At 42.5% G+C, this 16,632-nt stretch overlaps 1 protein-coding gene across 2 annotated transcripts in view; it reads left to right on the top strand.

The window, feature by feature from the left end:
- Positions 1-397: 397 nt before the first annotated feature.
- Positions 398-16,632, top strand: part of CMC1 (C-X9-C motif containing 1) — a 41,338-nt gene continuing 25,103 nt past the window's right edge. For both annotated transcript variants that reach the window (XM_056857774.1, XM_056857775.1), the window contains exons 1-2: positions 398-427; positions 8,627-8,719. In XM_056857774.1, the coding sequence (XP_056713752.1) occupies positions 403-427; positions 8,627-8,719 (118 nt within the window). In that variant the 5' untranslated portion in view covers positions 398-402. The remainder of the gene's footprint in view (positions 428-8,626; positions 8,720-16,632) is intronic.

Genomic DNA, 16,632 nt, shown 5'->3' with positions numbered 1-16,632 from the left:
CTCCCCTTTCAGTGCAAGGTGGCGTTAAGGATGACCTTTCTTCCCCAAAGGAAGATACCCCTACACGCTATTCCTTGAGACTTTCCCCATCAGAACTACAAAAAAAACACGAAAGCAAAACACCACTATGGACACAGCCTAAAATCTATCATTGGCATTCACTCTTATTCTTCAGGCTTCACTACCACGCATGCGCACACTTCTACCCCCCCCCCCGGGCATTCTCGTCTCAAGCTGGCGAGCTTTTTCGCGCATGCGTGGCGGGGCCGAGGCCGCTCGAGCCTTCGCCTGTGACGCAAGGGTCACGCGCTGAAGCTGGAAGTGTGGGCAAGTCCGCGCGTGCGCGCAGCGCTTCTGCTCAAGTTGCCGCCGCTTTAGCTGCGCTGCTAAGGGGAGTTGCAAATGGAGCCTGTCTCTGGCATGGAAGGTAGGAGGGTGGTTGTTGCTCCTTCCATTTGCATGCACGACTGTGGTGGATGCCGGGTCCTCTAGAGGCAGACGCGCAGCGCTGGATGCTCTTTCCCTTCCTTTTCCCCACCTTTCTGGATCACCACCGTCATTGCTGTCCTTGTTTCCTCTAGGCTGCCCCACAGTCTCTTAAGAGCACAAGGGGGGGGGTGACCAACGAAGGGACAGTTAAAGCAGAGTTTGGGCTGGCCCATGACTGCCAGCCACCCTCTAGAAGTTTTCCAAGTTTATTGGAAGTTTATTGGCGCTGCTCGCTGTCATAATTACGGGAGGCCAAGTTGTAAAATAAAGTGACAGGGATACAGGTGAATAAGTCGAGCCTGGTCCAAAGGGCAGAGACTGCTAATTGGTCCCTAGATTCAGGATCCATGCCCAACTGTAGTCTACAGTAGGTAGCCATGTTCGTCTGTCTGCAGTAGTAGAAAAGGGCAAGAGTCCAGTAGCACCTTAAAGACTAACAAAAATATTTTCTGGTAGGGTATGAGCTTTCGTGGGCCCCAGCTCACTTCTTCGTGAACCACAGCTCGCCTTCAAGACTAACAAAAATATTTTCTGGTAGGTATGAGCTTTCTATAGTCTGGTTGATAGCTTTCTTCCCCAAGTTGCACACTCTCTTATAGGGCTCGTAAGAGTGCTGACCGTAAAGAGAGGAAGATTACATCTGTCATGAGTTCTAAAAGGCATAATGAAATTTCTAGAGGATGCTGGTTACGGTAATAGATTGCCTTTATTCCCTTTTGTTGCTTTTTTAGCTGTTCAAAATGAATAACTCTGATCTCGTCGTTATTCCATTTTGAACCTTGGCAATGACATACACACCCAGAGTGTGCGATTGTTGTTGTTAGACTTAGCTGATGGAAAGGTAGCGTGTCAGGCTGGTAGCACTGAGTATCTTCTCAGCCAGAAGGTACAGGAAATTTTGCTTTCAAGATCTGATGGCTTTAACTTTCCCTGGTTCCACAGATCCTTCTATAGAGCCTATAGCAATGATATGGTATTTACTCTAAAGGACAATGACCCTAAATGTAAGATGACTCCTTTAAAAATGTTATAGACACAAAACAAAATTTATTACTATAACTGAATGTAAGATGACCCTTCCTTTTTTCATGGGCATACTTGGAAAAAAACTAGTCTTGCGTTTGAGTAAATACAGTAACATTGACACATATGCAGACAGTATATCAGTATGTGGATACATTTTGTCAGGATCTGTATAAGGGTATACCAAACCCATTCTCTCTGCAGTACACTAATGAAGGGGAGGAGGATTACCCAACTGGGTACGAAAGATGTTGTTAACATAGGAGAAGTAGTGCTGACTGTATTGAGATCTCCAGCTAATACCTGAAGGTTGGCAACCCTAAACGGGGCTGTGGGGCTCCAGGGGGGTCACTATCTACCTTGTACTCCGCCCTGCCTCTGTGGTCATGGCAAAACACCTTTGACACTGAGAGGGAAGGAGGTTGACTCCACCTTGTTCCTCCTGTTTTCCCAAGCCTCTTCTCTGTGGCCTGGAGAGATCCTGGAGCCTCCTCCCTGGCCTGCCATTTGGCCCCTTATATATATGGGCTGCGTTTATTCACGTGCAAGGCCAATTGCCTGTTGAACCCCCCTGCACTGTCCCTATGGCCTGGCTGGTCTAGTCAGGCCACAGCATCAGTAAGGGCCCTTAGAGTGGCTGCTTGATGGTGGTGGTGCTGTCCTTCATCCAGTCAGTTGGTGGTAGCCTGCAGGGAGGCCAGGTGGCTGCTGGGGCTATATTAGGGCCTCTGTAAGTCTCTCTGTGCCCTGACCTGGATGGCCCAGGCTAGCCTGATCTCGTCAGATCTCAGACGCTAAGCAGGGTCGGCCCTGGTTAGTATTTGGATGGGAGACCACAAGGAATACCAGGGTTGCTGTGCAGAGGAAGGCACTGGCAAACCACCTCTGTTAGTCTCTTGCCATGAAAACTCCCCAAAAGGGGTCGCCATAAGTTGGCTGCGACTTGACGACACTTCACACACACACACACACACAAGTCTCTCTGTGGCTGCTGTAGCTGTGAGACTTGATGAAGGTTTTACTGTCTTCTTGGAACCAGAAGTCTTCAGTTGTACAACAAATGAAAGCTGATAGCAGTATAGGGTTGCCAACCTCCAGGTGGTGGCTGGGGATCTCCCGCTATTACAACTGAGACAAGAGATCACCTGGAGAAAACAGCTGCTTTGAAAGTTGGGTTCTATGGCATTGCACCTCATTGAAGATCCTCCCCAAACCCTGCCCTCCTCAGGCTCCACCCCCCCCCCCAAACTCCAGGTATTTCCGATCCCGGAGTTGGCAACCCTACAGCAGTAATTGACTTTGTAACCTTGGTGCCTTTGCTTAAGCACAGACTTCCAGGTTATGGTGACAAAGGATTGGCCTTCTTGTATGTGCTTGTTTGGAACAAATGTATTATCAAGTGCCTTGCTCAGTTTTAAGAGAGAGAAATTTCTTAAGGCAATTTTTACTGAATCAACATTTTTTTTAGTGCTGGCACGTGCAAGTTTTTGAACTGTCCAAATTCTCCTTTCTGTGTAATATGAAGAAGAGACTTATGCAACTCGTTAGCTTGGATTAAACCAGAAAAGGTTGATTTAATAAAATATATTCCCAATATCTTGTTCCAAACAGAAGAGAGAACCTGATAACAAATCTCTAAAATGAATTTTAGCCATTAGGTCAGGACTCTTTTTTTGAATGGTACTGTTTGATATTCTCTCTTAAGTGTTTGGGACTAGGTGAAGGTAACCTTTAATATACATAAAATCATAATATAAATCTGTCTAACGTGTCCTTCCATTTCTACAAAAGTTAATGGTAACTTTTCTGTGTACACTTTGCTTCTTGAAAGAACATGGTTCAAAAGCTTGTTGTATTGCTCAACTTGAATGGGTCCATTAAGAGACATGATAATTACCTGCACTAGGTATTGGATTTTGTGAGTGCGACATTATGGTCTTATGGGTTTGACTTCTGGATCCAATAAATTATGTTGGTGATCTCCTAACAAGTATAAGTTGAGATAGAACATTTCAGATATTCTTCAATTGTTGGTCATCAGAGGTCTCTTGATAGTTGAATTTCTGAGAATTTTGTACCTCTGTGCAATTCCTATATAACATGGCCACTCTACAATATCATATATAGCACATTGGCAAATTTTTTCTATGTTATAACTTTTTTCTCCAAAAAATTCACCAGAACTTCCTGTCTACTTAGGTGGTACTTCCTGTTAATGTAGCCCTATTGAAGAATGTCCTAGTTCTAGTACAGAGAATGCAAATTAAAATTCAACAAGTACTGTCCCCAACTAAAGCGGAAGTTGACTTCATCAACACCAACCCTTGGTAATGCTTAACACTAACCAAGGTTTGAAGCAGGTTTCAAAACTTGAGTTAAGAGCAAGCTGTGGTTCACATTAACCATAGCTTAGATAGGAATGGGTTGCCATGGGGTTAAGATGTTGAGGAGAGGAGAAAGAACTCTTGCTTCTAACCCAAGTGCGACCTTCTAGCTGCTGCCCCCTAGAGGTCCCCATGCTAGCGGCATTGTTCCCTATTCTCATCCAGTTTCTAGAAACGTGTTTTTATGTTCATCACTTAACTCACTTGTTTGTCTGAGATGCCCCTCTCAGCTACAAGAGTGTTATACAGAGGGGTGCAAACCTTCTATCATGTTTTCATCTTCACTATCAAAACACTTTTTAGTTTTGAGGAGGCGTACATGCCAGGTTCTGTCAAGGCACATTCTCACCTGTGGTTGGTGATGTGCTAATAAGTGTATGGCTGGTCTGTGGTTGTCAGAGATCCGACTCCTGGGACTGTTCTTCCTAGCAGCAATACATGCTGAAACGCTGCTTGGCGTTGGCAATGTTAAACTCCTTAAGTGACTGCCGTCACCACTTTGTCTTTGCTGTCATGTGTATCTGTTTGGAGTCACAGTGAATGTGGTGGTGCTTATGTGCATCTTTCAGCAAGAAATCCAGATTTAAGAAGTTCAGGGGCGGGTGTGTAGAGTAGTTTACCAGCCAAATTGTCAGTTATGTGTAAGTGTCATTTAGCTTTGTTCAATCACAACTGTAACCCCCTTATAGATTCACGCTGTAACCATATCTACACTTACCTAGAAGTAAGTCCCATTGAATTTAGTGGGGCTTCCTTTAGATAAACATGCTTGGGATTAGGCTGTCTGTCTTCTGTTCCCAGTTTTACTTAACGGATCTGTTAGCCTTGGAGATACCCCTCTGGACACCAACACGCATTAGTTTACCTTGTCTCATTCCTTCCCCTCTCCGCGTACTTATTGGATGTTCTTTATGGTTCCAAGAAAAAATTTTACGCAGTCATTATCAAACTGTATGCCAGGATGCTAGCATGAATAAAGAGATCTTTCCAGTCGCAGCAGTGTAGTGGTTGGAGTTTTGGACTAGGATCTGGGAGACCCATGTTCAAGTCCACTCTGCACCATGAAACCTGCTAGGTGACACCAGGTCAGTCATTCACAGGGTTATGAGGATGAAATGAGGAAGGGAGAACCATGTAGGATACTCCAAGTCCTTCGAAGAAGAGTGGGATAAAACTGTACTAAAGGTAAAGGTCCCCTGTGCAAGCACCGGGTCATTCCTGACCCATGGGGTGACGTCACATCCCGACGTTTACTAGGCAGACTTTGTTTTATGGGGTGGTTTGCCAGTGCCTTCCCCAGTCATCTTCCCTTTACCCCCAGCAAGCTGGGTATTCATTTTACCGACCTCGGAAGGATGGAAGGCTGAGTCAACCTTGAGCCGGCTACCTGAAACCAACTGTACTAGATAGAAACTAATTAGTGCATTGCAAGAAGAAAATAATTGAAATAATCAGAGGCTGCTGTCAGGCTTTGGGATATATCCTATCAACTAGCATCCTTTGTAAAGTTACGGAGTGACCTGATCACCCCAGTGCAGAGATGTATCAGAATGAATTTTCCTGAATTATTAATTTCCCTGAATTGTTATCTTTATGCTTTGATCAATGCTAGGGGGCATGTAAATCTACCTCTTGGACCACCGTGGCTTTTAATAGCTATGGTTGAAGGCAGCACATCTCTTATGCCTTAGCCCCTTTTATTTTAATTTTGTATATTGCTTTTTACTATAAATGGCTCAGAGCGCCATCAGTGGAGTGGCATAAAAAAGTAAAATTAAATCAATTACTACATGATGGTTCACTGCATGGAATGTCAGCAATCTCACTATGGGTTTGAAAAGCAATAGTGACACCATTTCTAATACTCTTCTGAATACTATTTCCTTTTCTTTCTGCTCCCTAAAACTGACCACTCTTGGGAAGTGAATGGTTATGACAGCAGCCCTAAACACTCTAGGAAGTGAGGGCTGTTGAGCTTAATGGTCCTTACTGCTAAACAAAAATGCTTAGGATTGCACCGTGTAAGGTTTGGTTTTACGAACTTATAAGGATTACGGGTTCAGGTCCTGCACTGGACATACATTTTCATTTCACCCAATTGTTAGGTTAATTGTTAACCTAAACTTTAGCTAAAGCAAGATGAGGCTTCTTGTAATAGTACAATAAAGTACTGTGGAATGTGGCGGTGATGTAGCTTGGTCAGAGTGTATGACACAGGGCTGTTTGAAATTTTGTTTTAAAAGTCAAGAAATGTCTCTGTAATGCAGAGTTTCCCTATGTTTTCTTTTATGAACTGTTTGTAGTTTCCCAAAGGACTGTTTCATCTGTCATCTCTCAGTAGCTAAGTTAGTCATTCTGTAATGGCTGTTGATAGCCCTGGTCAAATGAAACCGTTCAAGGAGGGAGCGTTGTATCAGGGTGTGAAAATGTTGCTCTTCCTTTTTTCATATGGTTTTCAGTAGCTCGACATGTATGTATTTTGCATTGTACATTTCTGTTTTGCCCCATAGTGCAGAATTGCTGCAAAACCCGATTCCCGACTTACAAGGCTATAAGCATTGTGATTTTTTTTAGCAAACATGCTTGTCAGTATTCTCATAATCCAGTACTGCTATATTGCAAGAACACATGAGCCCCAAAGCAAAATGTAAGGTAACAGATTCAGCCAGTGAAAAAGGTGAAAATTGACTTCAAGGTGATGATAGAATAGTGAGAAGTTAAAGCTTAGAAGTTTTTTTCCCCTGGTGTTGTCGTCCTTGTGCTCTCTCTTCATTTAAATTGATATGAATGCGAGGTAAGAAAATCTCAAAATATGAAACTTTTGCAAACTATGGAAAGAGACAATTTGCTGAACTGATTTTCAGAAACGAGGGGTATTTAACACAGACCCATGAAGCAAAGTAAACGACATGGACTGAATCTATGCATGTGTAACTGAGGAGGGAGTAAAGTCCTCCAGAAATTCCTTGAGACTGAAATTGCACATGCATTGTAAAAAATTACAATTTGTAAATAAATGTTCTTGAGGCAGAAACTTGGTCAACCACATTAAAACTGCCTTTCTGTTTTGTTGCATGTGCCAACAAACAGAAGAAAGGTTGAAAAGCTCTTTAAGGGGTACAAGTGAATTCTCTCTTATTCCAATAACTGGGATAGGATTGCAGCTCTAATTGTATAAATGTTAGTTCTAAGAATGCAAGCTTCTAATGGAACACATGTGTGTTGCCATCTCTGCTTCCCACTGATAACCAGTTCTGTTGTAATGCTAGTTATGGAGTCATCTTCATCCGAAAGAACAATTTACATCCAAAATCACAAGCCTTTTCCTATAACAATGATGGGGGTTGGTGCTAATGCAGTCATGCTTTAAACTAATCTGTATGTACACCTGAGCTTTTGTCCACTGGTAATTGAAGTATGTGGGGATGAAATAGGGTTGCCAGGTCCCTCTTAGCCACTGGTGGGAGGTCTGGGGGCGAAGCCTGAGGAGGGCAGAGTCTGGAAAGGGAGGGACTTCAATGCCATAGAGTCAAATTGCCAAAGCAGCCATTTTCTCCAGGTGACCTGATCTCGATCGGCTGGAGATCAGTTGTAGTAGCAGGAGTTCTCCTGCCGCCACCTGGAGGGTGGCAACCCTAGGATGAAATGATAGGAGAAGCCGGACAGGGGGGCAGTTTTTACATGTCCTGTGATTTAAACTGAATAAGGGGGCACCTGCAAGAAAGTTGAATCAGATTCCTGGTGTTCTGTAATCCATTAGATGGAAGAAAGAGATGGACAACTTATTCTGTACAGCTGGTGGGGCCAGTGAGTACTTTGCAAATACTGTCTGTGAGGATGGAGAAGCAGGCAGGCAGCAGGGCTGTTCTCTCAGGAATTGTGGCATGAAGGAGTCAAGTGCATCAAATAGGGTGAAAATTATCCGTATTAATGCTCTTCTAGCCCCCGGAAAGGTGCTTAGATTTGAACAAAAATTGGCCCAGTAGGTAGGTTAAGCATTTGTTTCACAATGCTTAGTGTCCATGGTTCTCCCGTCCTCTGTTTTAACCCCCAAATAACCCTTTGAGGTAGGTTAGGCTTAGAGTGTGTGACTGGCCCAAACTCACATAGTGAAGTTTCAAGACAAACGGGGACAAGAACCTGGGTCCAACTCTCTAACCATTACACCTCACTGGCTCTCTTTTACATTGAGTTGGATCCAAGGGTTCCTTTCTACTTAGTGCATAGTCTCTGATGAAAGAAAGGAGCCCCTTGATCCAACCCATTATTTAAAAATATAAATAAAAGTAGTGTCAGCTTTGGTACTGGTGGTGGTGGAAAGTGCTGTCAAATCGCAGCCAACTTATGGCAACCCCGGATAGCCCAGCCTAGCCCGATCTCATGTGATCTCGGAAGCTAAGCAGAGTTGGCCCTGGTTAGTATTTGGATGGGAGTCCACCAGGGAGGTCCAGGGTTGCAATGCAGAGACAGGCAATTCAAACCACCTGTGAATGTCAGCGTTGGTACTACCTCACTGTATCTAGCTGCGTGTGGGAAATTTAAATTGGTAAACAGATATCATGATAAATAGAACAGCTGTTTATATGGTATCAAAGTGACAAATGGACACTGATGGCAATGGCGTCCTTGCAAATATGCTTAAAAACGGTGGGCTTCATACATCATATCTGAACAACCTTCTTATCCTTTCTATTCTTTTGTGACTTGAATGTATTGTTGTTCTCTTGCAGAGGAACCAAAACTCAGACATGTCGAGAAGGATGTTTTGATTCCCAAAATGATGAGAGAGAAGGCCAGAGAGCTATGTTCAGAAAAAGTGCAAGGTAAGAGTAAAATTTACCAAAATAACCATTCTAATTGTTTGTGTCCTGCTAAATGGTATACTGTGGTTTCTTCAGGGGGCTAGTAATGGCCAAGCAGTTGAAGTTCCTACCAAATGCATTAAACCAGCAAGAATTACCAACCCAGTCCTGTGTTTTAAACATGAAATAATCAGCTGCATTAGAGAAGGAAACTGAGACACAAATCATTCTTGACCATAGCTTGTTCAATAGGGCCTAGAAGATATTTTCTTGTCTCCCTCCATCCCCTCCCCCATTGCATTCTAAGTTAGAGGTATGGAGGCTTGGGAAACTGTTTTTTCCTGGAGGGTATCATTTTAATTTTTCCTGCAAAAACCCCCCCCCTCCAATTAAATATTTTCTTTTTTTTTAGCACGAGTGAAATGCTTCTTAAAGCAGGGTTTTTCACATTGAAAATATATTGCATGAGAAGTCCTCAAGACTCAGGTTTTTTCCAATGGAAAAATTGGGAAATTTGGGGGAATACTGGAAAAACTCCTATGATTTTCTTTCCTTTTGGAATGAGTGAAATGAAATATAAGGTTTACTCAAAAAAATATGTAGTGTGAGAATTTTCAAGTTGGTCTACAGCTTTAGATAACAACAAGCAGGGACCCACAAGGAACTTGCTGAGCAAGGGCATCCCATTTCCCCCTGCCTTTAGGTCTTCTCCCCCACCCCTTCTCTGACACCCAGCCCCTCTCTTTTTTATCCCCACCACTTCAGTCATTCACCAACCCCTTTCTTTCTGCCCACAAACACTGTCTGTCCACCCCGCCTATGTTGCCAGCTTGGGGGAGGGCAGTGATAACTCCCACACATTCTCGTTCCCCTTGCTGACCCAGCAAAGCTGATGGTGAACAGCGGCTCCTCCCCCCCTTCAGTTTTGCCAGGTTGGTAGGGAGGGGGGAGTGGCAAATCCTGCACCCCCTCCAGCATTGCAAGTTCAGCTGGAGGGGGCAGCGATGACTCCTCCCCCCCCCCACCACACATCTTTGCCAGCTTGGCGAGGAGGGTAGTGACGGCTCTCACACTGCCCCCCTCCCACCTCCAGTGTTGCCAACTCGGCAGGAGGGGAGCAACAACTTTCACCCCCTTGTCGCCTCCAGCTTCGCCAGCTTGGGGGGGGGGTGCCTCAGTGCTATGCTTATCCAGCCAGCGGCCACTCAGCACATTATGCAGTTCTGCCATGGTTATCCTGGCCACAGGTCCCTTGTAGAACTTCGCCACTGGCTGTGCTCCACACCCGGCTGGAGTGTCATGCTGTGAGTTCATCAGGGCCCCTTAATAGGGGATCCCTAATAGGGCAGCCAGAATTGCTCTCTCCCATTTTCCTGGGATTCACCAGCAAGGAACAGCACTATTCATCCTGTTTGTAGGTTTCGTTGAGGTATCTGTGTGATCTTGGATTATAGTTATTATCTGTACAGACTACAAATATCCTAAAACTCACCCTAGGATGAGAACTAGTATCATTTTGGGGCTGTTTCATATATTATCCTGCAATAAACTCACATTTGCCACTGGGTATGCTGGCTGTGGCTTAAGAACATAAGAACACAAGAAAGGCCCTGTTGGATCAGACCAAGGTCCATCAAGTCCAGCAGTCTGTTCACACAGTGGCCCAACCAGGTGCCTCTTCCTGTCAAAGCTAGGGTTTCTGGCATGTAATGATTTTATATGTTTGTTTAAAACACATATCCCACCTTCTGTCCTTACACTCAGGGTGGGTAACAGTGTAGCCACAAATTGTAAAAACACAAAAAGGTACGTTTGTTTTTTACCTTATTAACATGGAAGTTAAAAAACAAATTAAGAATGATGCACCATGTTTTCAAACATGAATTAGTTACATCCATCTTAGGTGTACGCCTAAATATAACAAGGTTCAACACAATATTGGAAACACCATGGTATGCTGCATTTCTTTGGTATTCTTGGTGGAAGTGGAATACCAGGTTGTGTGAATCTTTATTTGCATGCTGAAACAATCCTCCAGTGAGAGGTAAAGGAATTTCTAGTGGCATCTGGGAGCTTAGCTCTGCTTGCATAGTGTAGTCTGTAATCTCCAGTGGCCAAGGAGTTGTCTATTTTTACCTGTTATGTACTGTACAGTATAGCACTTTATACATCATAATTATTAGTAAATATTAATATTTTATAATACGAATATTAGTAAATATCCACCTTTGTTGCCTTAACAGGGTTTTTCCAGAGGGTATCTGAGTTGGTTTGAAGTAGAAAAGTTAGATTTGAGTACAGTAGAACCTTGCAGACCAACAATATTTTCTGGGTATAAGCTTTCAAGACCCAAAGCTCCCTTTGTACTGAGATTCTTCAGCATCGTTGTCCACTTCCGAATTGTTAGGTAAACTTTTATGTGTGTTCTGTACCCTTAGTATAGGTTGCAGCATCTGTAAGCCAAAATAAATGAAGGTTACATTTCATTTATAATGTTGCATGACAATTGAGGGAACAAGAACTTGGAATCAAATGGCATAAGACGTCTCACCTCTGTGCATTCAGCTAAACTGCCAATGTGAGGAGCAGCTCCCCATATGTTTTGGAATTACAGGGGAAAGAAGTGTGATGTTGTGAAAATTGTAAAATAACCTAAATCTTGTGAACAGGAGGGAAAGAAAGAAAGCATTCACTCAGGGGGAAGTAGGTCAGATAGCTGGGGTACTTCCTGTACTGCCATGTACTATAGTTGTTGCCTTGGATATGTAGATCAGCATAAAAAGACAAATGGGGTGATTTGAGATTCTGTCATTGTCTAAAATATAATTTGTAAGTGTCTGAGACCTAAGGAGCTCAGAAGGGTGCTTGGCTACAGAATTAGCTACTAAAGAATATGAAGAGCTCAGATCATTATAATATCTCAATATACGGTCTATGCAAAAAAAGGAGAAGCAAAATTTTTTTGATAATGATTCCCTTGATTCATTTTTGCAAAAGGAAGACCGTAACACATCCTAGAGAAATGTATTCTGTGAGCTGTAAAGCAAAAGAGCAGTTGCATATCCATTGAGATCAATGCCACGTTGTAATTATTTAAAGCAGTAATTGGATTTACTGATATCTTAGCATAGAGAACATACAGAAAGCTGCAAATGAGTCCCACTTATACTTAGTGAAGTCATTCAGAGCCATTAATATATATGGGGCCTTTGCCATTAATTTAATAGGTATTTGGTGTTAGATACCAGGTGGTAGTACTTCTAACCAAGCAAGGTTTCTGGGGGCCTAGTCAGGTGTGTACGCAACTCCCAGCATTTTTTTTTTTAATCAGGCCTGTGGGAACCTAATTTGGGTTGGGATCACAACATGAGGAGTGGGTTTAAAGTTTAAACCTTCCCCCAGCACCATTTTCCCAACCTGAAATGGTCACAGGGAGCCATTATTTACCCTACTGGGGAAATTTATGGCTTGAACCCCCTTCCCCTTTCATCTCAGTCCCAATCTGAATTGGACTCGAGCATGGATGATAATGAAGATTTAAGAGCACTGGGAGCTGCAGAAACATGCATGTCTGGGTAGACCCTTGGAGTTACTGTGGTTTGCTTTATGGATTATCTCAGTGAGCTGCAGCTATTATGAAGGGAAATAAATATCATTAGAATATATGAAAATATCGTGTGTGTGTAAAGTGCTGTCAAGTCGCAGACGACTTATGGCGACTCCTTTTTGGGGTTTTCATGGCAAGAGACTAACAGAGGTGGTTTGCCAGTGCCTTCCTCTGTACAGCAACCCTGATATTCCTCCTTGGTGCTCTCCCATCCAAATACTAACCAGGGCTGAATTAGCCTAATTTAATTCTCAGGCTTGCAATGAAGCTAAAATACTGCTCTGAACTCCATTATATAATATAATATTGTTATGGGTCATTCTTGATGTTGTTACTAACTGGTGACAATTTTCTGTACACAATTAATTTTAGTCAGATCTTTTCTCCTCTCCCCTTTCCTCCTGTATTTTGTCTCTACCCCCTCCTACCCTCCATTTGTCTTTTTCCTCTTTCTGTGTGGGGGTTAGAGGTGGGCCTGAATTGTTTATTGTAGGGTGAATTGGTTGAAATTGGGGTTAGGATTGTTGTAGGGTGAATTGGTTGGGATTGGGAAGGGTCAGGATTGTTGGATGTGTTTTGAATGAGTGGCTTGCTTTAGACCCCTGAGAAATGCAAATAAAATGTAAGCTTTATTTATTTATTTTATTTAAAACAATATCCTGCCTTAACCTCTTGAACTCAAGGCAGAGCACAGTGTAGTAACCAAGTTGCAAAGGCATAAATTAACAAAATTAAAATTGATCAATACACACAGATTACCAATTTAAAAGTATTTTCAGTGTCAAGTGACTCTTCCTACACACTTGACACTGAGAGACACTGTCCTTCAGTGTTACTCCTCTGAAGATGCCGGCCACAGCTGCTGGCGAAACATCAGGAAAGAAAATACCAAGACCACGGTTACACAGCCCGGATAACCTACGAGAACCAATACTGACGATGGAATGATAGTCTGATTCAGTATAAGGCAGCTTCATGTGTTCATGTGACCAGCAAATTCACCCTTCACCAAAGGCTGTCTGGAAGAGGACTGCCTTCCTAAATATCTATCAAGGAAAGATTTCCTCCTCACCTGCTCTGGCAGTTTCCTCCAAAGGACCAGGCCCATCACAGAAAAGGCCTGTGAGAGGAGAGGAAGGAAAAACAGGAAGAGTTCCAGACCAGCAAAATAGTTACGGGATCTGAAAAACTGCGCATATAGATAAAGGCTAAAAGAAGGCGTCTGTTTTGAAACACAAGAAATATTGAGAAGATTCAGCAAAGCGAACAAATATGCAAATAAATAAACCGTTAGAAATGAACAGAAAATGAAACAAAACATTCAGTCTGAGTCACATTGCAATCAACTGTAGCACCAATCAATAGGATGCTCTTCTACATTAATAATTTTGCACTGAGCCATAGTTTTGGCCACCCACAAAGGATGGTGATCTCCATTTCAATCACTTCTACTCATGACATAAGAAACAGAACTACCATCTTGCTTGATAAGAGAAACCTCAGTGGCTCTAAACCACACAACACAAACTGTTTGAAGTATTTCCTTCTCAGGTACTACAGTCATGGATCAAGAAGTATTTCCTTCTCAGGTACTACAATCATGGATCAACGCAGCCTCTGAAAATGCCCTAATATGGCTGTGTTCAGAATGGTCTAGATCCAATCATGAAAGGTCTAAATCCAATCATGAAAGAAGTGGAGGCAGCTATAAAATCTGGTGACCAAAGTATAGTTGAAATATCCCAGATCAGACTCATCCTAGCTGTTCTCTTCTAGGTATATCTTCGTCTGGATGGAGCATTGACTAGCAATACAGCTAATCTTAAATTCTCCAGCTCTCATTTACACACGGGTATGATATTATAAAGTGCACGCAGATCTTTAAGATACCTCATTCTCAGTTTAATATGACAAGTCTGTTCTGCTGTGTGTGTGTTTCTGTCATGCATACACACCGATTTTTGCCCCTATGTAGAAAAAGTTGCATTCTAATTCCCAACTGCATTAAAATTTGTTAAGAAAGCTATGGAATATTGAATACAGGTGTTCGTATAATTGTGATACATTCCACAGTGTTCAAGTTTACACTTCCACATATGTGTTGTGACCATGTTATCTAGGTGTGAATAAAATACAAACAAAGAGAATTCCCTTTCCATATATTTTTATTAATCTGATTACTCTGTCACAGAGTTTTCGATTCTCTGAACTTCAGGTCAAGCTCAGTATTGCGTTATGAACTGCATATATGGTATTAATACTGCTTACAGGGTTTGTCTTAAATTTAGACTCTTTATCCAAAGTATGTATAGATCTGAATGTTGTGATTTTAAAAGATGGCTATTTCAGTGCAAACACATTCAGATTCTTCTAGGAATGCAGAAGATTTACCTTTTTTGTATTTCCCCCATGTAGAAGATTTCCCTTGTCGTGCTGACTAGGTCTCAAGAACCACCACGTCCCATTTGATCAAATGTGTACAGTTTAAGTAGTCTGAAATGATTGCATTAATTTTTGTAAGTAGTATGTAATGGCTGGATATCCACATAAAAGGCCTTTGAGTTGGTTGACTAATTGCTTGACAGGGCTGTGGCCTCTTTTATTGTATTGTATTTAGCATGATGATTTAATCTTTGTAAATGATATTCTGTGGTTGATATTGGATGCATTGGGGGTCATGTATTGGGACAAAAGGTGGCATAGAAATTGCCTGGATAAATTAATGATAAATACTTGACAAAACTATATTGCTAGAATTGGGGAAAGTGTTTGGACAAAGGCCATTTCCAAATACCACTGTTCTTCTTCTCCCTGGGGACTGCATTGATACTTAGTGAAGATGATGGGATGAAACACCACTTCAGGGTTCCCTATGGAAGAGTAAGGCCAATGTCAACCATAGTTTCAGTAATACACGCTAGTTAACAGTCCTGTAGCTGGGATTTGATATGTCGCCCTTGGGGCCACCTGCGCCAGAGCATGACCCTCGCACCTGACACATCAAGAACCGCAAAAAAGAATGCAATCCCAAAGCTTGGACAAACGTTGGCACTGCCTATTTCAACGCCCAAAGACACCTGAGGTCACACTTAATAAATGTCTTATGCTCTCTCGTCAGAAATGTAGATAACGAAATGGGTGATAGTAGCATCATACTGTGACTGTATTGTGGCCGTTCCTCATTCTCTTTCCTAATTTAAAAAACAAACAAAATTCCAAAGGCTAGAAAAACAGAACATCCTGGTACAGTTAGATGGGATTCTAAAGTATAGCTAGCAATATTTGGGAAGACTTACTTCACAAAGAGGACTTATTGTGCAAAGAGGTTGGAATACTGGCCCTTTAGTAAGCAAGCTTTAAAAAAAAAAAATCTATCTGTTCTGCCCTAAATTACTACGGTACTTATTTAGTTTTCCAATAATATTAGAAAATGTCCAATAAATTGATATCAATCCCGCCTTTCAAACTCTGCCAGTCCTGTGTAGTAGAATAACTATAGAGCTACATAATTTCTCTCACTGGCAACATCTCTGCTATTGTGGGGCCCTTGCTTGCTTTGTATTACAGCGTTGGTCATCGGTGAGCTAGCGTTCCCAATAATGGAGAGTCACGCCCATGATGGCTCATCATTTTCTTACTTTTGTTTAGGGGTTTCTTTTCTTTTTGAAGAAAGAACAAAGGTAGAGATGGAGAAAATGATGGGGGTGCAGGGAATGCCATAGAACAAGGAGGGGGGAAATAGCTGCAGGATTGGAAAGTGGGTACATTTTTAAGCTCAGGTTGGAGTTAGATCCCAGGTCTGGAAGGTTAAATGTAAATGTTAACGTCAAGGTTCAGAGGCCTGATTTAAAGAGATGGAGTGAGTGGTTTGGAAATAAGGTGGTAGGAAAATGTAATGCCTGATCTGCAATCTGTGGTCCATTATAAGTGCCTTCACATTAATCATTCCTTGAAAGCGGAGAACAGGCATACCTCCAAAGGACCGGGCTTTAACCTTTCTCCCTGATGTGATGTTGTTTTATTTGCAGGAAGTTTTTAAAGGGAAAACATTAAAATGTGATTCTCCTTACTTGTGTGTAACGGTATAGCCCATTTTGCCACCTAGACCTTCTTCCATGTAATCCTGCTGCATGTGTGGACCAGGCCTCTGGCAGTGGCTGTAAATGGAGAACTGGTGATCAATACCTAGTTTTAGTCCCTGTTTCCTCCCCAGGTATATGCCCCACACATAGGAGGAGAGTGCGACCGATAGCAAGAATAGGGGAGGGGCTGTGGCTCAGTGGTAGAGCATCTGCTTGGCATGCAGAAGATCCCAGGTTCAATCCCC

The sequence above is a fragment of the Euleptes europaea genome, chromosome 11 (assembly GCF_029931775.1).
Source record: "Euleptes europaea isolate rEulEur1 chromosome 11, rEulEur1.hap1, whole genome shotgun sequence".
NCBI lineage: Eukaryota > Metazoa > Chordata > Lepidosauria > Squamata > Sphaerodactylidae > Euleptes > Euleptes europaea.
The sequence above is the reverse complement of the archived record's forward strand: the minus strand, read 5'-3'. Positions and strand labels throughout refer to the sequence as shown.